Raw genomic sequence first — 24,424 nt, forward strand, 5'->3', positions numbered from 1 at the left:
ACAAAAACACAAAGACGCAGCTGGTGTGATTTTAAAATGAATTCATCTTCACTGTAGAAAATTACACAAGGATTAAATCTTTATCAACTTTCCACGTAATAAATCTGCAGAATGTTAAAACAAGTGTTTTCATAATAGTTATGAAATGAATGATTTCAAGTACAAAATATGAAATCACAAGTTGCCACATGTCCTACAGCCAAGTAAGACTAACAACACTGTATCACAGCCCTGCACAATCTGTACATTCAACCAAACTCAAAAAACTCTGGTGTTCATACACGTTTCAACAAACTCTATAAGATCATTTTACAAAGAGAAGTCATCCTTTATTTTCCACTTCTTTAGCAGCATCCTGCGGCACGCCGGCTCCACGTCCTTTACCTGCGAGGAAACAACATTTTAAATTAACTTCAATTAAACAGCCAAAACAGTATTAAGACAGTAAACGCAAGGCAGAGTAACAGTCCCTTGCTGTTTATGAAATATAAGATTAAAAAAACAATTGCCCCTGTATTTGCTGAATTTGAGGTAAAGATCTACAGCTTAAATGACAAACACTTTACAAAAAGGTTGAAAACCATTTCCTTAGGTGCAAACTGCTGTCATTTTAAAAGACAAATGAAGAATTACTTATGTTTGCCACTGGGGGCAGCACAACAAACTGAAAACACAACAAGGACATACCACCTGGTGAAGGTGATAGGGTTATTAGTAAAGATGTGCTATAACAAAAACTGTCTGATTTACTCTTCCAGCAGATAAGAGCCAATGTTCGCATTTATTCGGAGTCATGATGTTTTCAATATTCTCTCTCCTTTTCTGTTTTGGTCTCCACCCACTCCTGAGGGACACATCTGCCTCTTTAGCTGCTAAAGGCTTCACTGTGGTCACCAACTGTGTCTGTGTTGTGCCGAGTTGGTAGCGTACAGTGGGTCTCTCAGAGCTTTTTTCCGTGAAAACAGCAACACAGCGCTCTGAGAGCGAACCACAACATGAAAAGGTGCAGGCCGTAAAGCCAAGAGACCGAGGGTGAGAGGAGGTGATTCTCTGTGTGCGTCCCTGCAAGTGACCCTTGTCACACTACCCACGTATTTCATCCCTTGTTAATATAATACTGATTTGTGCAGTCTTAAATTCACACTGTGCACCCTTTGATAAGATTGTAAAACTGTTACCTCCTCTGCTGCCTCTCCCAGCTCTGCCAGCCCCCCGGCCTGCAGGCTGACCAGCAGGACGCCCCGCCGAGCGTGCCCTGGCACCCTGGGAACTCCTTTCACTCTGGGGTTTTGCATATGCCACAGTCACTTTGCTGCCTTCTATCACACAGTCCTCCATGGCTTTTCTGACAGCTTTGCAATTCTCTTCGCTCTCAAACTCCACAAAACCAAAGCTGAGAACAATGAACAAGACAGTGTCAAGTACAGACTCCAAGAACAGGTAAAAAAAAAATAAATAAATAAAACATGGCACAAATTTGAGGCCATTACTACAGTAAATGGTCATTATGCCACCGACCTCTTGGAAACTCCTGTCTCTTTATCCATAATGACTCTTGCACTGAGGGCTCCTTCAAATGAACTTTTAAGAGTCTCTGCAGTCGTCTTCTGAGAGAGGCCCCTCACAATCAGTGTTTTTGAAATGACTAAACATTAAAAAAAAAAAACAAAACACTGTGGTATCACTATTTTCAATGCTCATCACGACTCAAACATACATGAATAATACAACAGGGACTCTCCCACATACCGTTTGCCGTCTTTGGCTTCCCTCTCACTACGAAGAATTGCACTCTGATCTGCCTTTTGGAGATCTTCATGTTTTGGGATGCCTGTAAAGCCTTTTCAGCATCTGCCACAGTCGCAAACTCGACAAACGCAAACCTGCAGAGAATTACAGAAGTTTCCTGAGAATAATCAAATACTTTCTTCATTGAAAAAAAAAAAAAAAAAAAGGAAGGTGGGCCAGTGTACATGTTCTTACCCTTTTGATTTGTCGTTGTTCTGAGGCATTTTGATGCTAACAGCGTTCTGAAAGACTTTGTTGAGGCTTTTCTCTTTTACATTGTAAGACAAATTGCTCACAAATAGGATGTTGTTTGGCGGAGCTGCGATTGAGAAAGACCAAAGATCCTTTTGTGAATGCAGATAAATCACCACAACAGATCTAATTGACTGATGTTCAGATCAAATAAAGAAAACAAAAAAGCTCTAGTATCGTGTCAACTATCAACAGTACATTTTTAAATGTCCAGTGATTCACCTTTCGTGTTTTTGTCTTCGTCGTTAGTTTTGGCGACTTCAGGAACTGTAGGTTCTCCTACACTGTACACAATTAAAACCCGGCCTTGGATCTTGACTCCTTGTTTTTTCTGCTGTACTTTCTTAGCGATGGTTTTATTTTTGAACTCCACAAAGGCAATACTGTTAAAAAATAAGCAAATTTCATTCAGCATGCATAAAAAATATCCATTTAATTATTTTTTTTAATTTTCTCATAAACATTGTCATCACTGCTGAATATATAATATAATGTTTGTATGTTTTGCACATTTGACACAACTGTATAGTTAGGAAGTGAACCTTAGCACAGGTTTTTAAAACCCTCACCCTTGACTTGGGCCTTTAGTTCCACCAGGAAAGCGGATGGAGACGGCTTTGTGGAAGACTTTCAGAATATCTTTTTTTGTTGCGTTGTATGGGACGTTCTTCAGAAACAAACACCTGGCATTTTTGGCTGCTGGAGACAGGACCTCAGATTACACCAAATGTCTTGCATTACATGACTTTGTAATTTTTTGCATTCCACGATGATGAACACAAGCTGATGAAGAGAATCCCTCTTAAAACAACAAGAAATGGCCTCTTGTGGTTTGAACGCAGACACACCACCACTGCATCTGCATCTAGTGACAATTGTAACAATTGTAGTTAGACGGGTTACCTTTTTTGTCCACCTGTGGAGCTTTCACCTTCACATCGTCCGCACTCTTGACCTTTGCTTTCGCGACCGTCACAGGCTTATCAAGGATCTTCTCTCCATTTAACGTCAAGGCTTTAGTCAAGTCCATTTGTGAGGCCAAATCTACAAATGCATGTTTTCTACAACAGCAAAACATACCTTCAGAATTCATTTAGCATCTATGTCAACTTCACCCACTACAAAAAAAGAAAATCTAAGAGTAAAAATTAAGTTTCAAACAAACTCACTTCGACCGGTCTAATCTGATGTCTTGAACCAGGAGGCTTTGTGTCATGAAGTAACTTGCTAATGAATCCCTGATCTCTTCAAATGTTTTGGACTTGTTCAGGTTGCCAACAAAAAGACAAAAACCTACAACAAAACAAAACAGTCAAATGTGTGAAGGCAAAACTTTTATAGGAAAATTGGGTATTTTACAGAAATTTGAATTTAGCAGCTGATCTTTTTTTTTTGAGTTCATACCATCATTGATGAGCTTAGATTTCTTTGATGGGGAAGTCTCAGTGTCAGGGTGTGCCGCCTTCCGTTTCCCTTTTACTGCAACAGATAGAAAGTTAGAAAGTTACAATTAAAAAATAATAAAATAAAATAAAATAGGTAAAATGTTCACACATACAAGTTTTGGTAGGTTGCTATAGTGACACAATCAGAGGACTCATCCCCATTTTTAAGTGCACATCAGGAGGTGAGGCCGTTTTACCACTTCTTACCTCCTGTCTCTTTGACAGCCATCTGTTCACTCCCTTTGGTTTCTTGTTTGTTATGACTGCTCTGTCCTTCTTCATTCTTCTTCGTCCAAGTTACAGTTACTGCGGGTGTACTTTCATTTTCTTGAGTGACGGTGTCCATTTGGAATGAGGAAACTCAGTTACCGGCACAGCTCAGAATTGCTCAGACACATTATTTATGTTGTATTTCTATTACCTTGTTCATCTTTGATCTCCTCCATCTTGGTCTCAGAACTCTCACTGGGAGTGTTGCCTGTTGCTTCAGCCATAGAGACTGTCTGCGGCTGTTCACCTGAAACAGTCATTTATTCAGTCATTCATAAGTTCAAAGGACAATGAAAACCAGTCGGGGCCTATTGTAAATGTTGTAAATGCAGCCTCCATCCTCCAGGAAAACCAATCAACAAACTTTCTTTAGGCCTTGCTCACTCTGTAGGGGTGAGTTTTTCATACTTCCAAAGTTTTGGGTGGAAAACCGCTTTAAAATTAAACAACTGTCAGTTTCAACACCCATATGTAAACACAAAGGTCTACTGTGAATGAGTTGCTACCAACAGGGGGAGGTCCAGCTTCTCCTGCCCAGAGATCCTTCATACCTTCCAGAATAGCTCTGTTTAACAAATCTTGAAGATATGAGGTGTATTACTTGCATATGTTCTACCTAATTTGTAATGTTGATGTATTGATGTGATGTTAGTTGACATTGTTGTGGAGCACTTTGTTGTTAAATGTTTGTCATAATTTGTAATGTCTTTTCTTTTCTGTTGTGATTGTATTTATCTGACAGTTGTTACAAACACAAAGAGACTTTCTGAAAGGAGAGGATAAATCAAAGTAAATAACAAAGGTTAAAATTACACCTGCAACTTGATTTATAAAAAAACAACGTGTTTTTACTTGGGACAAAATGAGGAGTCATTCCTTACTTCCTTTTAAGAAAGTGTTGTCACTCAGCCTAAACTGTTGTTTTTGGTGGTTACAAGTGAGGCTATGCTGTCTATTACATCTTACAGTTTCACACAAAAAGACTAACATCACTTTGAAGACAAACACACATCAGTGGAGGAAGAGTCGTTGCTTAATTAAAAAACAAAAGATTATGTAATGGAATAGAAACTCTCCTTACCACTATGTATCATCTTTCTGTCCTCTCCTTCCTCATTCTTCTTCTCCCAGGATACAGTTACAGTGGGTGTGCTTGCTTTTACTTCAATGACAGCGTCTATCTGAGAATCTAAGCACGTAGCTTAGTTACTGGCACTGTTCAGAATTTCAGTCAGACATCATGTGTGATGCGTTTACAGTACCTTGTTCATCTCTGTCCTCCTCCTCCTGTGTTATCTCTGTGCTCTCAGTCTGTCCTTCTGTAAGAAAAATATTAATTGAATATTTTAATATTATTGCAATTATTAAGTCCAAACAGTCGTGTTCACTGCAGATTTTCAGTTGTTTGAAAGAAATGACTTGCCAGTGTTGCCATTGTGCTCTTCTGCAACTTCACTGGTGACAACTTTGCTTCGTCTTTTCCTACGATTTGTAGCCTGAAAGAAACAATTCATTTTTAACATTATGACCCTGTGTGACCTGTGTTCTTGAGAGCGGGGCTGCAACTTCAGATTCATTCCATTATCAATTAATTGGTCAATTATATTTACCGTGTATCATTTACAGTATAAAATGACAGGCAATAATGGAAAATGTTTCCATTTCCCAGAGCCCAAGGTGATGTCTTCAAAACACTTGTGTTGTCTCACAAACCCCAGAGATATTGAATTTACGGTAATATCTAACAAAAAGCAGCAAGTCCTCATATTTCAGAAGCTTAAACCACCTAAAGACGTGCATTCTCCCTTGATAAATAACTGACTCTAAATTATCCAAATTTATGTCCCTGAACTTCGATCAATCAACCTAGTGTGTCAATAAGTCGACTAATGAACCAGGAGTTAAACCTAGTACAATTATTATGACTTTGTAGCCGCTTAAAAACAAACTGACAGGTTGTACAGTTGTACACTAAGCAACTAAAACAGTGTCTATAGGTACAACTCTGGTTTCTGATGTGAATGCCAGCAGCTAACCAGACTGTTGGCTAGTTAGTTTGCAGCTAACAGACCAAACAACGGTTACCTTACGACAATGTACTTAATGCACGTTGAAGCCTGGCTATTATAAATGTAATGTAACGTTTTTCTTACGTCTGTCTTTGCCATGTTGTATGTTACAATAGCACACAATCACGGGCTAGTGTAGCTAGTCGGACCGGTGAACACACGTGTAGAGGTTATAAACATGCGACTGTTTTCAGGTACGTTCTGGGCATGCGTGTACGGCTACGGGTGCCGAAAGGGACCAAGGGCGCCTTTTTACGTTCGTGCGATATGATGATAACACCGCTGGAAGTCCCAAACAGGCACCTCAGTGTGTCAGCTTCACTGCTATGAGCAAATACTGGGTAAATACCGGGAAGTAGTGAGTCATGTTTACAGAGAAAGAATGTTCAGAAGTATTTTTCGAAGCTAATTAAGCGATAAGGTTTCATTCTCTGCTAGCCAAGTAGCCAATTAGCTTAACTCTTCAGTTGACCAACTCCTGTTTCAGCTATGCAGTTCAAGTCTCCACCAGACACCAGAAGTGTATAGAAGGTGATTTTAAATGTGTTTGGCCATCAGTTAGACTCGTAGAATAACTGAAACCCCTTGTGTTTTTTTTTACATAGGGTGTGTTTTTGTTCGGCAGGAAAAAACAAACTTTAGCAATGTGTTGACCCCGACAGTTAAAACTGGGACAGGACTTCGAAGAAAGCACGGTCCGAAGGTCGAGGTACAGCCTCAACACGACACTTCACCCGGGGAAGATAAGGTATTATTGGGTCACACCAGCCAGGACCAATATGAGCTGACAATGGAGGACATTTGAGGAGTACTAGGACAATGGGGAGTCAGAGGAACGGTTTCAAAAAGGAAAGCTTTATTTTGTCAGTCGACGTCGGTACGACATCGATCAAATGTCACGTTTATGACAAGGAGGCAAAAATCCGAGGATCATGCACCGCCAAGGTATTCATCTGCCTAAATGTGTCTCCTTCGGCTTCTTATTTGTCTGTACTCCACCCTCTTTATGAAGCTTAATGTTATATTATTTTATATTATAATACTTTGTCCAGGTTTTCCCCTTGTATCCAGAGGTGGGACATGTGGAGATGGACCCAGATGCACTGTGGAAAGGGTTTGTTACAGTGGTCAGGGGAGCTGTGCAAGGTACAGTTTCAGGATTTCCTGTTGCTGCATCTATCCACAAACATGCCAACGGTTAAACAAGATGTGATTGACATGTCCATTACTAATTAAATTGACACAACACTGTTAATACTACAAGCAGGTTGAAAAATTTAAATCGTTTCCAGTTACCAATTTTTGTTGAGTTTCTGTCAGAAAAGTGTAGATTTAATGTCATGCTTATTTTGGCAGCTGTATCCTGTCTTGTTTGTTGTTTGCCAACATTATACTGAAATTTGAAAGGTTTTCTAAACAGTTGACAGGAATTTACATGGGACAATTGTCTCTGTCCTTGAAAAAGCATAGAATAATTGCTGTGTGTGTGTGTGTGTGTGTGTGTGTGTGTGTGTGTGTGCGCGCGCGCCTGTGCGCCTGTGCGTGTGTGCGCTTGTTGCTATAGATGCAGGACTACAAATGCACCAGATGGAGGCCCTGGGCATCTCCACTCAGCGAGCCACCTTCACAACATGGGACAGGTAAATTCGATAAAAAATAATGACATTACTTTTCCTTAGAGCCATAAAAGTGTATATCTGACTTGTAGACAAACTTCAGTTCAGCTTCATTTCACTTCTTCTCTTTCCCTCTGACAGGAGAACTGGAGTTCCCTTCCATAACTTCATCAGCTGGCAGGATCAGAGGGCTGCTGACCTGGTAAAATCCTGGAACAGATCCTGCACAATGAAAGTGAGCATCTTACTGAAGAAGGAATGTAGACTAGGGATGAAATAGTTGAACTTTTAATTGATCTGAAATGAGTCGTGAACAAACAGTACTCTCCCTTCACACAGTGTGCCTTTTATTGTTATCCAAACAACCTCAGGCAATCCATGGCACGATGAAAGTGCTGTACTTCATTACCAGGCAGAAGAGGTTACTTGCAGCGAGTCTCATTGTCTTCTCCACTCAACATGTTACCTTCCGCCTCGTCTGGGCCCTGACACACTACAAGCAAGTGAGTGCATGTGTGCAGGCGAACATTTACAGATGTCATAAACATCCATAAACATCAACTTAAAGATACCATAAACATCAGAGTTGAGAAGAAGTGTGCATTGAAAAGCTTCTGACACCGGAAGACTTCACAATCAACTCAACTGATCATTTTTGATTCTTTTCTTGATTAGTCAGTCAATTGTTTGGACTAGAAAACATCAGAAAACAGTGACAAATGTTCACCACAATTTCCTAAAGCATGAGGTGACATCATAAATTGCTTGTTTTGAATGCATTAAAAGTGAAATGAATACATTCATGGAATATATGAATCGACAGATTAAACTCTTTTTTTTTTCAGTATTCATGATCATTTAAAAAAACAAATATCCTGTTGTACAAATAGTCCTGGTTCAAAGTATGGCAGAGCATACACCTAAACCCCTCCCAGGGATGTGGGCGTTAAAGGGTTCACCTCTCTCATCATCTTCTTCCAGGTTCGTCAAGCAGCAGCTGAAAACAACTGCTGCTTTGGGACAATAGACACCTGGCTCCTGTTCAAACTCACAAAAGGTGGGTCTATAATTTGTCCAGTGGCTAGCATTTCATACAGTTTTAAGCAGGATTTTAAGACCCAGACAGAAAGTTCTTTGTGTTTCCAATCCTGTTGCACATTTCTCAGAAATGTTTCAGCTAACTCCTGTGGGAGAGGGTTGAGTTTGAAAAACGAGTGGGAGCTTAAACAAGGATTTTCTTTTTATATATTAATTTGTGTCACCTTGTCTGTTTTAGGACATGTCCATGCCACAGACTACTCTAATGCCAGTGCAACTGGCATTTTCGACTCCTATCAGGTCTGGTGTACGTCATGTTTACTCTTTCTTTCTGTGTTTGCTGTGAGTTTCACTGTGATGTGACTGTTTTGGTTTTTTTTTTTTTACAGATGTGTTGGAGTAGTCTACTGTGCTCTCTTGTTTCTCTGCCTCTTTCTATTTTCCCCAAAGTAGAAGATACAGGGTGAGTCGATCATTTTCCTCAAATTCCTACTCACTGTACACCCATAAGTTTCAGTCATACATTCATCATAACCGTGAGCTTTTTAAATGTATTTATTCTCAGTATTGCACTGTAATGTAATACTTACAGTCAGCTGTTAGCTAAAACTGAATCTTTCTGCTCATGAGTATTTACAGTAATTATAATTCTCTACATTTCAAAGTATTATTTAAATCTTGCAGCCGTTTCACTATTTCCATGCTGTTTTAAACTGTAAAGTACAGCATCTCAGCTTAGATACTATATAGTCCTAATTCCAAATCCATGGCCTCCAATTGGCGTTTAGAGGACTGACAGTGTGAGATGATGCATTGTCTCTGGTTTCTCCTTCATGATGCTCCAGCCATGACTTTGGTTCCACAGACCCATCTATCTTCGGAGTATCCATTCCTATAATGTCAGTGGTGAGTTGTCAAGGTTTTGGCACCACACACACTGTTATCTGTGTGATTATGATAAAAAAACCTCTCATTGTAATCTACTGATTCTGTTTATGACAGCGTGTCACCACCATTATGTTGTAAAAAGGATATTTAACGCAGGTATGTAGTTAATCAGCAGCAGGGAACTTGCAGCTTGTGTTGAAGTGTTTCATTTAGTTTAAAGAGAATATTAAAAATGTTTAGTGCTAATACAGAGGATTTTATTTATAACAACTGAAAACAGACAAGACAGTGAATACAAAATAAAACACCATGAGACAACTAATGAATTGAAACAATAGAGTTAAAACCATAGACACACATTGAGACAGTATTGTCTTTCCTTTTATGAAAAACTTGCACTATCCTGTATTTAACATCACACGAGTTTAAGACATTTTCACTGTTGCTCAGTTGAGACAAAACCTGTTTAGGATTCAGTGTGATCACAACAAACAGATGCATTCTTCTGTTTCTCTGCTGCAGATGGCGGACCAGCAGGCAGCCATGTTTGGAGAGTGCTGCTTTGATGTTGGTGATGTGAAGATCACCATGGGGACAGGCACCTTCATGGACATCAACACTGGGAGCAAACCACATACATCTGTAGCAGGTAAAGCAAAATACACAAATATTAAGATAATATCCACATTTGTCCATTCAGGCACATTACAAGCCTGTGCTTCCTCTCTGCAGGTCTGTATCCTGTGGTGGGGTGGAAGATCGGCCCAGAGGTGGTGTACCTGGCCGAGGGCAATGCAGCAGACACAGGCACTGCCATTAAATGGGCGCAAGAGCTGGGTGAGCAGTGAGCTGTGTAGCGTACCTGTGGAGATAGATTTGTTTCATTCTTATTTATTGTGTATTTTACAGGGAAATTGTGTTAAGAAGGTTTGTAGTAAAATGAAAACAACACAAAATCAATGAGATTATTGACCAACTTTTAAGGTTATGTGAAGTGGGGATGTGATGTCAAATGATGTGAAAGGTTTGCTCATACTGAGCTTTTTCAGCCTGTTTTAGCTCTTGTTTTGGTTTTGCAGTCTGCAGCTTGTCTCATCAATGCAGTTTCAAGTTGCAAAAGCAGCTGCTCAGCATCTGTTCAGCACCAAACAGCAGACAAAGTTAGCAATTAGCTGATGAACATAGGCGAGCATTTAGAAGCTAAAGAGCCAAGTATTTCCCTTAGGAGTCTAAGTGAACCAAAACCTGACTCCAAATGAATGCTCATGTTACTTTGTGTCTGCTGGATGTGTAAATAAATAGACAATTGCTTTTCAATATATTCAGCATAACAACTTCATAAGGTTATAATATGTCAGTGTTGTGGCCAAAAATCTATCCATGCATCTTTAAATCTATTCATGTTAAAGTGAATACCACTGACGTCAGTGGCTGACAGATTTAATGAGTGAAGCCTGTGTGTGTGGTTGCAGAGTTCTTCTCTGACGTTCAGGAGACCAGTGCCATGGCGTACAGTGTCAGTGACTCTGACGGCGTGTGCTTTGTACCTTCCTTCAGTGGCCTGCAGGTAGATGTGTAGTACGACATTGAAACATATGAGTCACAAACATATACACTTGGTATAATGTGTATAAGTGAACGCCAGTATGTTCATTCAAAGCAAAGCTATATGTGTATATATTGATATTTAGCCATTACAGGCATTTATTTCCATGTTTGTCTTTTTTTCCCCTCTGTAACATGGTTATATGTCTCTTTTTTTTCTCTGCCCTCCTTTTGTGAACTGGCCTTTGTAAGTGTGTGTCCTGAATGTTAATAGTTTATATGCAAAGATGTAATTACAAATCAGTTTCCTTATGGTTGTGTAATCAGGAGCGACTCTCTGCACAGGAACCATGTAAAACAGTTTAGCTGCACTTTTGCCGACCATGTCTGGTATCAGGTCTGTTTTTCACTAATATTTACAGACAATAACATGTTTGTGTACATACTTTATTTTATACAAAGGCTCCACTGAATGATCCTAAAGCTTGCGCTTCACTCATGGGCCTCAAACCTTCAACCACCAAAAGCCATCTGGTCCGTGCCATACTGGAGTCTGTCGCCTTCAGGTGAGTCATGTTGAAGAGATTGTTTACTGTTCATTCTCATTCATGCTAATTGATGTTTTGTCTTTGCGTTCTGTTTATTCTTTGCAGAAACAAGCAGCTGTATGACACGATGCTGAGAGAAACTCACATCCCCATCGCGAAGATCAGGTACATTTCCTTAGATCCACTGTGCCAGTCAGTTGAGTCAGCAAGTGATCGTAGTAATGTAGACCTGCTGTGGGACGTGGACGAGTCTCTCCCTGATATCCCATCTTACAGTGCGATATCTGATCTGATATTGGATTTGCACTAATGCAGTACAGTTTTTATTGGCAATCCATTACCTGTGTATGTTTCTCTGATACTGTTACAGTAAAGTGAGTTGCAGTGTAATGTAATTCAGAGCTCTGTCTTTCGTTCTGTCTCTCTCAGGGTGGATGGTGGGGTTTCCTCCAACGACTTTGTCATGCAGCTGACTGCAGACTTGTTTGGCAGAAAGGTTTCCAGACCCCAGCACCATGAGATGTCATGTCTGGGGGCTGCTTTTGTCGCTGGACTTGGAGTGGGTACGCAGAGACACATACACACACGTGCACAAGATGTATGCTTTTTAAATCCAAAACATTTGTATTTGTATTGGATAGTCATTTTGTACCAATACTATACTTGCACAAACTACTTTTTGGGCACGAGGGAGGATGTCCTCACTTCTTTTTGGTTGCTGCAGAAAGCAGCCGGCTGTGTGAAGTTGTGTATCTGTCAAGCAGTTAGACACTTAAGTATTACCTTCACAGTGGTTCTTAATTTTTCTCTAAAAATATTACAACACTTTGTCATGACATTGAGTTTCATTTGAAAAGATGGGATCAAAAGTTTTTGTTATTTTTAAGTTATTTTTACTCTTGCTGACACTGGCAGAAGAAGCAAAATGAAATGCTGCTGTTTGTTATGTAACTTGTTTTCCATTTAATTATTCACATTATGTAATATTACATTGTTATACATTAGTCAGTGCTTAATCAAATCAAGCAAACAGGATGGATTTGTTCTTGTTGTTTTATATAAACTAATTTATAAAACTCACTGACAAACTCTGCCTTTTTAGGACTCCCTGTGTTATACATGGGTATTTTCTTTTTTTAAGATTTTATGTTCATGTTGACTCCCTAAGTCTTCCTCTGTCTTCGACTGTCACCGTAGGCTTCTGGAGGAAGCGGGAAGACCTGAAGAAGCTGCAGAGCACCGACGAGCTGTTCTTGCCTCGAGGCGCACACAAGGAGGGTGCTGGCAGCCTGAATCGGGAGTACATCCCCATCCTGCAGAGCTGGGAAAGAGCTCTCCGACGTTCCATGAATTGGTACAGCAAGCCTTGATTCTGGATGTGCATCCAGGGAGATCCAGGGCTTGACCAAATGATGGGATAAAGACATGAGGTTTGAGTAAATGTGAAAGCAGGCGGCCTGGCATTAGCATTTAGCATACATAGAGGCTAAAACAAACAAAAAAGAGACATGTTTTTTACTCTATTGCTGAACAAAACAAAGCTGAAGGACATACACATTGACATAATGGTAAAGCTCTAATAACTACAGCTGAAATCAGGACTGTGGGGAAAGGGTCTGATCCATCAATAGTATGTTCCTGCAGTACCAGAGGCTGCAGGTTCAGGCCTGCAGTTTCAAGATCACATTTCTAAATCTAAATCTAAACTCCACACACACACACACACACACACACACACACACACACACACACACACACACACACACACACACACACACACACACACACACACACACACACACACACAGAGAGAGAGTGAGAGAGAACTACTGGACAATTGAATTTCCCCTAGGGGATAAATAAAGTCTGTCTATTGAATCTAACCCTACTTTTTCATGCCAGCACCACCTACAAATCTACCGGAGGCTAATTTCAGGATTACAGTTTTAGGACTTTATTTCAAGGACCACAGATTGCAAAAACTGCAATAAAGGGTTATTTCACCCAAATGCTACTTTTGTCCTGTGGTTGCTAAGAGTTGCGTGTTGAGCAGTTTGTGTAATTACCATACTTGGGTAATTATCAGATAAAGTAAAGATGGAATCACATGCTGTGGCCTTCGAAGTCACAAGATCTCAACCTAATAGAAGCAGAAAAAAAATATTATTGACATTTGACTTTTCCTGACCTTTCAATACTCAAACCCCAGAGTGTAAACTTGGTAGGTGAGATAAAGTAGGTGAGGTTAATCTGTATCCATGAAATCACTTCATATAGGATATACAGTACCTTTCTCTGTTGTGATTGGATGGATTTATGCACTTGACAGACGTGATACGAGGTGATGGGATTAATTTTTATTCTGATAAACTATAAAGTGAGGTACAGTGCAGGAGTGGCTGGCTCTCTTTCCCTCAGCTCTTCAAGATCAGGGTAATGGGTAATAAACTAATCAGTATAGTACATACAGTATAAAATAATACAGTTAGATAAAGTATAAAAATGACCATAAAAATAGGCTAACATCAATACCAATTTAATACAAATTTTCTCACTGCTATAATTTAGTAGTTTAATGTCGCTGATATAAGATGGGGCAATATGGGGCAGCAGTTTCAGGACCACAGTTGTGTATTATAAATAATAATATATAATTTTGCTACTCTTAATATATTTCTAAGAGTTGTCATACTCACTGTTGTCCATCCTCTCACTGAAACACAGTCCTGTTGTTCAATACTTTACGTGGCAGTGTCGCAAAAGACTAGAGTCTTACAAATGCGCGCGCGCGCGCACACACACACACACACACACACACACACACACACACACACACACACACACACACACACACACACACACACACACACACACACACACACACACATACACAGAGAGAACTACTGGACAATTGAATTACCCCTAGGGGATAAATAAAGTCTGTCGATTGAATCTCACCCTACTTTTTCGGTCCTGAAACTGCAGCCTCCGGCTCTGCAGGAACATCCTACTCTGCAGAAGTGCCTTCACAACCTTGAGCTGCTGACCACATTCAGGGGTTATTATACCTTTGCTGTTTCTTCACACAGTAGCAGCCTTTTCAGGCGAGTCCTTCACTGATTCCAGATCTCAGGTCACTGGTCCTCTTCATGTTGCAGTATTTTATCCAGGTGAAATGATATTTGTTGTAATATAATACCACACGGGGGCGCTAATGATGGGCTTTACAGCTTGTCATTTATGAACTTGCCATAGCAACCAAGTGCCACATGCTAATAAGCAGCCATAGATTTAAAATCATGTATATCAGATTTCCACATGATCCTCTGTGTGAGAAACAAAAACAGAACTTCATGCTCCTGTTCATAATACCTCAAGAGTCAACGACCTCTACAAATTGTGTCAGATATTGAACTAATACTATTTAGTATTTATCCATTTCTTCTTAATTTAAAATGGTATTTTCACTTTGTCAAGACAGTACTAGTCCTCTTCAGAAAACCCCAGTTCACACATGTTGCCTTTCAGAAATCTGCAGCACTAATTATAATTTAGATGTACAAACTCTCATAAATTAGATAGCAAACTGAATACAGTTATTACACATAAGAGGATGTTCTTTAAATGTAACTGGAACAAAAGAAAATGTATTCCCTTGCTGGAATTCCAAGTAAGGGGATTTCAGTATTTGTTTTTTGTTTTTTTGCTCTGTTTTAAATTAAGTTTGGTGCAGCACACATCTCAAGGAATTGAAAAATGTGGTCGTTTTTAAAATGTTGTAATAGTTGACTGGATTTTAATCGTTATGTGGGGAAAGATCGACGTTTAGAACATCTGTCTTTGCTGCAGTAGTAAAAGTGTTTGTGTGTCAACTCATACAAAACCACTTGGAGCAGTTTCAAGGTGCACATCTTGATGAAATCATAGTTTAGAACCTGCAGTTATTTAGCAACAAGTTGATCAGGGACACAAATGTTCATTGAATAGGACATGTATACATTTGTACTGAATGTTACCCCTTGTCAGTCCGTGTTGTGTAGCCATCGTTTCAGTGTTAGCTTGTGTTTATGGTTTAACTGTTCCAGCCGTATGAATTCCAGCACTAAGGGACAGCCATGGTGATGTCATATGATAATGTTTTGACTCAAGTCTTTTTCACGACCTGATGAACTCTGATGACAAAGTTACCAGCTCTAATTGTGTTATGATTAAATGTGCCTGTACCTATGTGACATAATCAGACATTACTTTGTTCTGCTTGCTGGGTATTGTTAAACATTGTTTTCTCAATGTTGTAATATGGTTCTTTCCAAATATACTTGACTTTGTTATGCAAAGTGACCCTGTATAATACTGAAATTAACATCTTCACTTGTGACATTTTCTAGCACTTGCTCTTCATTCAGTTCTTGAATGGCACTTGTCATCCCCAGCTGCTGGGAAATAACTAATAATTCATTTGTGTAATCATAAATTCTGTTACCAAATTGCAAAACATAACATGTACCTTGTATGTTGTGAATGGGTTATTATTAAAAACAAATTATCAGCAGGTGCCTGTGGCGATTTGAGTGTGTGTCGTGCTTACAGTAGGTGTCACTGATGGAGAGTGAACAGATGCTGCCTGAAGGGTTTCACCTCCACATGGACTCTGGGGAAGTGCCGTCCTCTTGTGCCTGGGGAATTATCAGAGGCACAGGCTGTTAGATGAGTGTAGGGATTGTTTCCCATTGATGTGACTGACCTCACTGTGAGGGTTGCTATGGTAGCTTGCGGATGGAGTGACTGAGAACAAATGGGGTGTGTATTCCTGCTCATGGTGCTGGTATGGCGAAGTGGGGGGTGTGGGGGGGTGGGCACTAATTGAGAGCACAGAAAGGGGTTTTTCCTAAACAATGGGAGGATTGTGTGCGTGTTCCCTTAGAGGAACACCATACAGATCCATACAGTGTAGCTTTTCTGCATCAAGTGCCCATCCCCTGCACCCAAACGCTCCCTCTGGTCTAGCTGTCAGTCTCAGCTCTCTCACTCAAAGATGGGCAGTTTTTTTGCCAGTGGGCTTGGCTTGTGTTGGGATGCCTTCACAGAGAAAAATGTGCTAGAGTGAGTGAGGCAGACCAGGACTAGCCCATGAATCATTGCTCCCAGCTCTCACACTAATCAGTAAAATGTGAGTGTGTGTGTGTGTGTGTGTGTGTGTATGTATGTGTGTGCGTGCACGCCAGTATTGTGCCTGGTGCCGCATTGTATGAGTTGTGGTGGACCCTGCCTTGCAACAAATTCAGTCTGACAGCAGGAACTTGATGCAATGTGACCACTACTCCAGTCCCCCTCCCCCATACGAGCTGAACCCTGCATCAAGGGTCATTATATAACTCCTTCTTCTCTTTTCTCTCTCTGTGACACATTGGGATTGTTCACTGGAGTGTCAGGGGGTTAGAAGTTAAGCTTCTGTCTTTTTTTTTTTAATCTTGTCATTATCTCAGTCTCCCCCGTCATGCCTAAGCATCCAACTCCTCTCTCAAGTCAGTTCATTTGTCATTGACATGACATGATTGCACAGCGTATTTACTGCCAAAGCAGAAATTTGCATATATATTAAAAGGAATATAGGCTATTTGTTCTACAGTGGTAGTGAATATCCTAATATTAATAGAAAACAATGCTGGAATAAAACAGCATCCACAAGAGTGTTCTCTGTTAACTTAGACACATCTGTTTACAGTCATGCACTCTGTGTGCTCCCTCTCTCTCTACGACTTCCTCTCTCTCTCTCTCTCTCTCTCTCTCTCTCTCACACACACACACACACACACACACATTCTAGTTTCAGTAGTGCTCAATTGCCATAGCAACAAGGATTGGCAAATGCCCCAAATATCTATGCTCAGCCAGTCAGTCACAAATAGCATCTTCGTCGGCTTCAAATATGATGATCACTGGCATTTATGTACTTAAATGTAGCCTGTGTGTGTGTGTGCGCGCACTAAACCAGAGTTTTCTGTAGACTGATGAAACAGTACATCCAATGCTGTCCAAATCCACTCCTCCTGCCTATTGAACTGGTTATCGGTTTGGTGACTCAGTGCACACGACTTGTGCGCAGAGGAGGTGGAGTGAAGCTGTAATAAATCAGGATGAATGTAACATATAATACAGAAGCCAAAACATGGCTTTAGGTTCGCTATTGAGAACCACAGACGCACTTTGAGGTATAAAATGCTTTGGTTTCAGTGACTAATCTCACATGTTTGCGTGTTCCTGGTGTTTGTTGAAGGACCCCACAGCCTGTAGGAGATTCATATGAAATGGAGATCCCAGCTCGTCCCCAAACACATGTAGCCGTTGTAACATAATTGATGATAAGAAAGATAAAGTGCGCTCTATTTATAATTTGTGCGCGTAACGGTGCGTCTCCGTGCGTCTCTCCGTCGTTAACCAATGCACATCCATCTGGTCGCACTGCATCAGCTGCCACGACGGGGTTTGTGTGGACGTCACTGGCGTTTTTTTTTTCTCTCCCTCTTTCCTCACCTTCCCCTTCTCGGCTTTTTTTTTGTTCCACCAGAGCATCTCGCTCCTTCTGCTCTCCCTCTTTCTGCACCGCCCACTCCTTCCCAACCATTGATCCGACCACTCACCGCCGCCTCGCCGGCTTCTTCTCTTCATTACATCGCCTGCTGCGCTTTTCTGCATTTTTTTAGGCAGAAGAAACCGCACATTTTGGACCAAAAGGAAAAGAAAAAAATAATAAAATAAAGAAGACATTACCACCATGGCGAGCACCGAGGATAAAGCGGCCAACAAGGAGAACGCGTCCAGCTGGAAGGACTCCTTCTACAACCCGAGGACCGGGGAGGTGCTGGGTCGCACGGCCAGCAGCTGGGGTAAGATCCCCCGTTTTACAGCAGTCAATTAGTGGATGTGCTCTGACATTCACGGGGCTTATACTGAATCGGATGTCCTCCTCTTTCCATTTTCCGAGCATTAATAGATGTGTGCCTCTTGAACATATAGCCTACCATATGTGTCCGTGTATGGATGGTGTAATATGACTGCTGAGGAGCCATCATAGGCCTACATGAAGGTGTAAAGGAGAAGCCTGTACCAGGAGGCTCACCGAGATGAATGATGCTATCAAAGGTGTGCACCACTCGCTTTGCTGCATAGGCAGAAATAAGCAACCAAGTGGTGATCAATCATAACAGCACAGATTTTTATGAATATTTACCATCTGCGTTAATAGGATTATCAGGAAATTGCATTCACACTGCAGAGCCCAGCTGACAATTACCTAATCATACCAGAGGGAGTGTGCTACAGCATTCCTGAGCTGAGTGTGTATAGCTGATCAGGCCATACATTTCATGTAATGATCTCCCAGTTATTGCCAGGCTGAGGTAGTAACACACCACCCTCCCTCCAGCAGCCAGCTCCTATAGGCTAGTGCGGGCTGTCAGGCTGCCTGGGCCCCTGTGCTGCTGTGCAGTGGGATGCTCCATTGCAGTTGCATGGCCGCCCACATTAGCATGCCTGTCAAGGTCAAATGGGATTCCCTCTCTCCTCTTTCTCTCTTTCACGCACTAGGCAGGTGCATTGTGGGATACTGTTGGGGAGGAATGAGAGAAAGGAGGGGGGGGTGCAGGAGGAGGTACAGCAGGAAGCTGAGGGGGCCATCCTTTTTTTTTTTTTTTTTTTTTTGTCTGTCAACTTAGAGGGCATCCGTGCTGTGAAAGCCTGGATGGTGGTGAACCATTTTGAGTCAGATGTTTCCATAGCTGTGGCTCCTTTTTGTTTCCTCCTCCTGCCTCCTGCCATAAAAGAGGCAGCAGATGCTTTGAGCACTGCAGCATCATCCCTAAATCTCATGAGATTTGAAAACTGAGGGTCTCTAGTGAAAGACGGCCCCATGTTTGCTAACAGTGAGCAACATTTCCCCTTGTTCCAAAATGGTTTATCTCAAAGGGATAGTACACTCAGCCTTTTTTGTCCAAACCTGTGTGTGGTTAAAGCTCGTAGTTATTATACATGACCCCTCTCTGTCTCTGTCCTTCATTATGTCTCTTTTCTCCTTCTCTTCTGTTTCTGTTTCTCCCACTTCCTCCAGCCCTCATCCTGTTGTTCTACTTGGTGTTCTACTGTTTCTTGGCTGGTATGTTCGCCCTGACGATGTGGGTGATGCTGCTCACTCTGGATGACAATGTGCCGAGGTACAGGGACCGTGTTCCCCATCCAGGTTAGTGTCTCCCAACATTGGGTATGTACAAGGGGGGGGATGGTGACTTTCAGGTACTGTAACTGGCAGCATTTCTCTTTGAGGCATTCATTATTCATACCTGCACCAATGAGATGCTGTCACAATAATGCGCTACATTACAGCTGCTTTTTGTATCGACCTGTTTTGAAGGCTCTTCCTGTGTGGTATCAGCGGTGCAGCTGGATGGGAAAATGTTTAGGTGTAATTCGAGGCAAACTCGGATCATGGCTGAGCGTTAGTTTCTGTTGCAGGGATCACTTTCTACTTTACTCTGTGTTTACTTTATGTCTTGGTTGCAGGCTTGGTGATTCGTCCAAATTCATTGGACATCACATTCAACAAATCTGACCCGCTCAAGTATGCACAGTACGTCCAACATCTGGAGTCCTTCCTGCAAAGTAAGTGCACTTCTCCTTAATACACAGATAACTGAAACGCACTGAGGGCTAGCTCTAACAATTCCACTCTCCTCTTCACAGACCTTTTTCCACTGATTAATGCCATATATTGGAATATATCTCTGTTCATGTCTCTCTCTCTCAGGATATAATGATACAGAGCAGGAGAAGAACGAGGACTGCCCTCAAGGAGATTACTTTCTGCAGGACAATCCAGAGGAAACGACAAAGAAAGCTTGTCGCTTCAAGAGAGGCTCCCTGAGTTTTTGCTCTGGCCTTTCTGACACCAACTTTGGATATTCTGAGGGAAAACCGTGCGTGCTGCTGAAAATGAACAGGGTAACGCCCAGTTTCACTGTCACTTATTTAGGCTCGTCTCTCCCGAGGTTTTTAGAAGCTTAAAAATTGTCTCTCTCCATTACAAATGTACTGTTTTGTCCTTTTATTGCTGAGTCTTTCAACCTTTTCTTCCCTGTCAGCTTCTATTCCACCTTTGTTCAAAAATAAGATGAATAATTTGATTCATTTCTAACTTTGGTTGCACACAGGCAGCAGCTTTTCTATATCTGTTTCTCCTAATAGATTCAATTTTTCCTGTTTCCCTCAACTCATAGATCATTGGCCTGAAGCCCCGCGGGGATCCCTATATCAACTGCACAGTAAAAGTAAACATTTTTCTCCATTCTATACATGTACCACTTGTTTGTATGTGTATTTTTTTCTTTTTATTTCTCTCATAAAAAGCTCTGATGACCATTAACAGTCTCAATATTTTCTTTTTGTTCACCTTTCTTTCATTTTTTTTCCTTCTTTTTGTCTGTTTTGTGTCTGATTTCTTTCTGCATGCTGTCACTGATGGCTTTAGGGTAAGAGAAGTATGTAAATTATCAGGATAAGGCGAGTAGGGGTGTTAGCGCATTTTTATTATGTAACAGGCCATTATGCAGGTGCCTCTAAACCCATCCTAGTAGTGCCATTTTCAAGCCATTTTAATCTAATCTGCGTAATTTTTAGCCACAAATGTCCTGTCACAGATTAAAGCAGAACACGTCATGCTGTCCACATCACCATTTAAATCTCTTCTCTAACAGCAGAGTCATTGCTTTCCCGTTTTTAATGTCCTGTCTCATGTGATCTTGGAAAAACGTCTCATTTTATATATCTTGACATAACACATTTCATTGAGTATCAAATCCAAGTGGATTAACACATGTTCTTCTCTGCAGAAAGAGAGCCCAGTTGAAATGCAATATTTCCCCAGCGAGGGCCGTATTGATAAGATGTATTTCCCCTACTACGGCAAGAAAGCCCATGTAAGTATTTATCCCTAGTCAGATCATGTCCGTTAACATCCTCACGTTGATGCGTTATTGACAGATGGCTGTCTCTTCCCTGATGCAGGAGAATTATGTGCAGCCCCTGGTGGCTTTGAAGCTGCTGCTCACCAAGGAGGACTACAACAAGGAGCTGCCGGTGGAGTGCAGGGTAGAGGGCTCTGACATCCGCAACAATGATGAGAGAGATAAGTTCCTTGGCCGCGTCACCTTCAGGATCAAGGTGGTCGAGTAAGAGAGATGACGGCCGGTAAAAGGAAACCTGGTGCAGAGGCTGCCCACGTGTGCTAAGGATTTATGTTTAAAGATTTAAAAAAAAAAAAAAAAAAAGGAAGGAAGGAAGTGTCAAATATGTCACAAAGACTCCATTTTGGGATGTGGCCAAAACGTTTAATGCAGATTAGTTTGGCTCCCAGTAGGAGAGCCAGTTACAGAAATCAAATGTTTCTTTGATGACATTTCTGACCCTTCTTTCCATGATGATTCCTTTGCTGACCTCCTCAAAGATCCCCAGAACAAGACACAGGCTCTGCTCCTGACCATCTATCCATCCTGTCATCCATTCTCCCGTCGCACTGTTCATTCTCCCCTTCAGTTTATTTTATTATTTTCTTTTTTAGTATTGATGTGATTAGGTAGCTTATAGCCATTGCAACCAAGCCATTTGGAGCTATTGTGTAGTTGCTGATACCATTTTTTTTTTTTAACGTTTTTTAGATATTCCTGCTGTCAGGTAGAGAGTGTTGTTTTCATCTCTCCAAACTGTATGAACGACTGTATTATCGCTGATGTTGAGAGGATTTTTATCTTGCTGTATAGTATAATTGAGAAAGTAGAACATCTCCAACACATCTCCAGAGTATTCACATTATCACATCACAAAGACTTCATAGGAACGTACCTTGATAATCAAGTATAGCCACTGTATCCCTGTATATGAAATGCCAATTACAAAGTCCCTTTCTACATATAAATACATTGTGATCCTTACCATATTTAGGGAAGTATAGATAGATCTTTGTGTTGTGGTCTGCGTAGCCACAACCTAGTCTTGTGTTGTCTGTCCGTCTGTCTGCATGTCCGTCTGTCTGTCTGCCCGTCTTCCTGTTTACTCACCTCTCCACTGCAATAGCCAACATGTGGGTGGGCCCTCCAGGACTGGATGCGTTGTCTCGCTTCACCTCGCGGGGTGCTGCGTTTTGATGGTGGCTGAGGCGACACACACACACACACACAAACACAGAAGTTGCAGTGTAAAAATTGCTTTTAAGGCAGAGAGGTGCTGGAGAAGCGTTGCAAACATAAAAAGTTCACTGTAACTATGTACTGTATATCTTTACGTGATCTGTATATCTATCTGGGTCTCAAAGATTGTTCGTTAGTTTTCTCTCTTCTTCAGCCTGTTGATCTGATTGTCTGCCAATCTATTACTCTTCAATGTATATATATATACACTATCTACCATATTTACTTAATTCACATTGTATTTTTGTCACAAACACAATGTCTGTGCACTGTAAAGAAATAATTTAAGCAAAGATTTACAGGAAATTATCTTATTCAAAGCTATGTTTACACAGTCTTAAAAGGAACCCACATTTGAAAGAACAACTTGTAACATCTCTTCAGGGTGCCTTAAGACCTGATGAAATAAATTGTGGAATAAAAGTGATTTTGAAAAAAAATTGTCTATTTTTTAAAAATCTTTTCTTAACTGGGCTGTAGCTTTTTGCCAGTGGTGTAATAAGTATTCAGTTGCTTCAGTAAAAATAGCCTACTATAAATATGAATATAATGAACGAGCTAAAACACCAGACCATCCAAGCAGAAGCTTTTAATTTGGAAACTGACGTAAACAAATTAATCTCTAAATGTGTAAATGGATGTAAAATGAAATTATGTAATACACAAGAGATTGAATTCAGAGCTGTTTATGTGGTTTATAATGTGACGGTGAAGACAAACCAGGCAGATTGAGAGTGATTGCTGAGGTTGTGGTAGAATCACATTCCCATTATCACTGTAGCACAGACCTGCTGCCACACGAGGGAACCAGAAACAAGACAGCCGGAGCGAGCTGTTAGTGAGAGCGTGGCTCAAACATGGTGCTGCCAAAAGGACTGCAGTTACAGAGAAACCAAAGAGGTTAGTGAGGCATCTGATGATTCCCGTTTGTGAATCCTGTGGTTCTTCTGACTGCACACATCAATGTGGGCAAATCCACACAATTAAACAACACCACTGGTTTCCACAATATCTGGTCACAGCCGCTGGGAAATAAACTTGGTGATGAGACGCTGAGATTTGTCTTCCCTCTCACCCCCACCATTTAGGTCATATCCAATACACTTGTCATACTGAATAACGTTTACGTTAAAATGTGTCTATCAAATGAAGAAATAACAGCTGAACCCTTTTATTATATTTCTAATAATTTTAAACCTCTAGTTAAAGCCTTATGCACCAATGTTTTTGGCCTGGGTACGGGAGCTTTTGGTTAGCAGCTGTGTAGGACCCCTGTAGACCTACCTGCAAGTGTAGTTGTATTTCACTACAGCCAAGGCACTGTCCTGCACCCACAGAGACTGCACCGGCTGTAGGAGTCAGAATATATCAGATCAGTATTAAAAGAGGTCTGATCACACCTGTCTGCTCTGATTTTACAGCACCTCCATCCAACAAGCTCCCACAGTGCCCTGAGGCAGCAGCAGCACTATCCTTCACTTTCAGCAGTAGTCCGTACCCAAGTCCTGCTATATGTGACATAATCTCTTGGGGTTTAGCTGAAGCAAGAATCCACCTTAATGTATCCTAAGCTCTTACTGTCCTTGAGTTCGGCTGCTGTAAACAAGTGGTGTTGGAGACAAAAGAAAATACCAAACAGACATTTTCATCTGTTTCCTCGCCTTGTAGCCAAAGAAGTAGGTAAAAATAAAAATGGAAAATGTTGTAAATATAGAAAGTACTTAAAGGTGA

The 24,424-nt window shown here is 41.0% G+C and overlaps 3 protein-coding genes across 7 annotated transcripts; 2 read left to right on the forward strand and 1 right to left on the reverse strand.

The window, feature by feature from the left end:
* Positions 1-24: 24 nt before the first annotated feature.
* Positions 25-6,042, reverse strand: LOC139629918 (nucleolin-like). 2 transcript variants are annotated; one of them, XM_071492903.1, is made up of 16 exons: positions 5,909-6,042; positions 5,179-5,251; positions 5,018-5,074; positions 4,837-4,944; positions 3,907-4,002; positions 3,693-3,812; positions 3,445-3,519; positions 3,210-3,333; positions 2,944-3,101; positions 2,610-2,736; positions 2,263-2,423; positions 1,984-2,107; positions 1,750-1,883; positions 1,519-1,645; positions 1,179-1,393; positions 25-384 (listed from the first exon to the last, which is right to left on the reverse strand). In XM_071492903.1, the coding sequence occupies exons 1-16, from the start codon at positions 5,921-5,923 to the stop codon at positions 323-325; spliced, it is 1,776 nt and encodes a 591-aa protein (XP_071349004.1). In that variant the 5' UTR covers positions 5,924-6,042; the 3' UTR covers positions 25-322. The 2 variants fall into 2 exon arrangements, with proteins under 2 accessions (XP_071349004.1, XP_071349003.1); XM_071492902.1 differs by having other exon boundaries at positions 2,610-2,739.
* Positions 6,037-16,011, forward strand: gk5 (glycerol kinase 5). 4 transcript variants are annotated; one of them, XM_071492905.1, is made up of 17 exons: positions 6,037-6,165; positions 6,430-6,769; positions 6,877-6,970; positions 7,389-7,464; positions 7,582-7,675; positions 7,812-7,943; positions 8,422-8,497; positions 8,717-8,778; positions 8,868-8,941; positions 9,324-9,384; positions 9,889-10,015; positions 10,099-10,203; positions 10,839-10,933; positions 11,374-11,477; positions 11,565-11,624; positions 11,889-12,022; positions 12,657-16,011. In XM_071492905.1, the coding sequence occupies exons 2-17, from the start codon at positions 6,644-6,646 to the stop codon at positions 12,827-12,829; spliced, it is 1,593 nt and encodes a 530-aa protein (XP_071349006.1). In that variant the 5' UTR covers positions 6,037-6,165; positions 6,430-6,643; the 3' UTR covers positions 12,830-16,011. The 4 variants fall into 4 exon arrangements, with proteins under 4 accessions (XP_071349006.1, XP_071349009.1, XP_071349008.1 ...); XM_071492908.1 differs by having other exon boundaries at positions 6,058-6,165; positions 6,450-6,769; XM_071492907.1 differs by lacking the exon at positions 6,037-6,165 and adding an exon at positions 6,188-6,355 and having other exon boundaries at positions 6,450-6,769.
* A 1,691-nt stretch (positions 16,012-17,702) lies between these two features.
* On the forward strand, positions 17,703-23,133 carry atp1b3a (ATPase Na+/K+ transporting subunit beta 3a). The gene is made up of 7 exons (XM_071492030.1): positions 17,703-18,346; positions 19,567-19,695; positions 20,016-20,114; positions 20,260-20,453; positions 20,729-20,779; positions 21,341-21,427; positions 21,516-23,133. Exons 1-7 carry the CDS (start codon positions 18,235-18,237, stop codon positions 21,681-21,683), a joined length of 840 nt encoding a protein of 279 aa, XP_071348131.1. The 5' UTR covers positions 17,703-18,234; the 3' UTR covers positions 21,684-23,133.
* Positions 23,134-24,424: the final 1,291 nt, after the last annotated feature.

This window comes from Trachinotus anak, unplaced genomic scaffold (genome assembly GCF_046630095.1).
Source record: "Trachinotus anak isolate AG129_WGS33_773 ecotype Australia unplaced genomic scaffold, CSIRO_AGI_Tana_v1 ptg000012l, whole genome shotgun sequence".
Classification (NCBI taxonomy): Eukaryota; Metazoa; Chordata; class Actinopteri; order Carangiformes; family Carangidae; genus Trachinotus; species Trachinotus anak.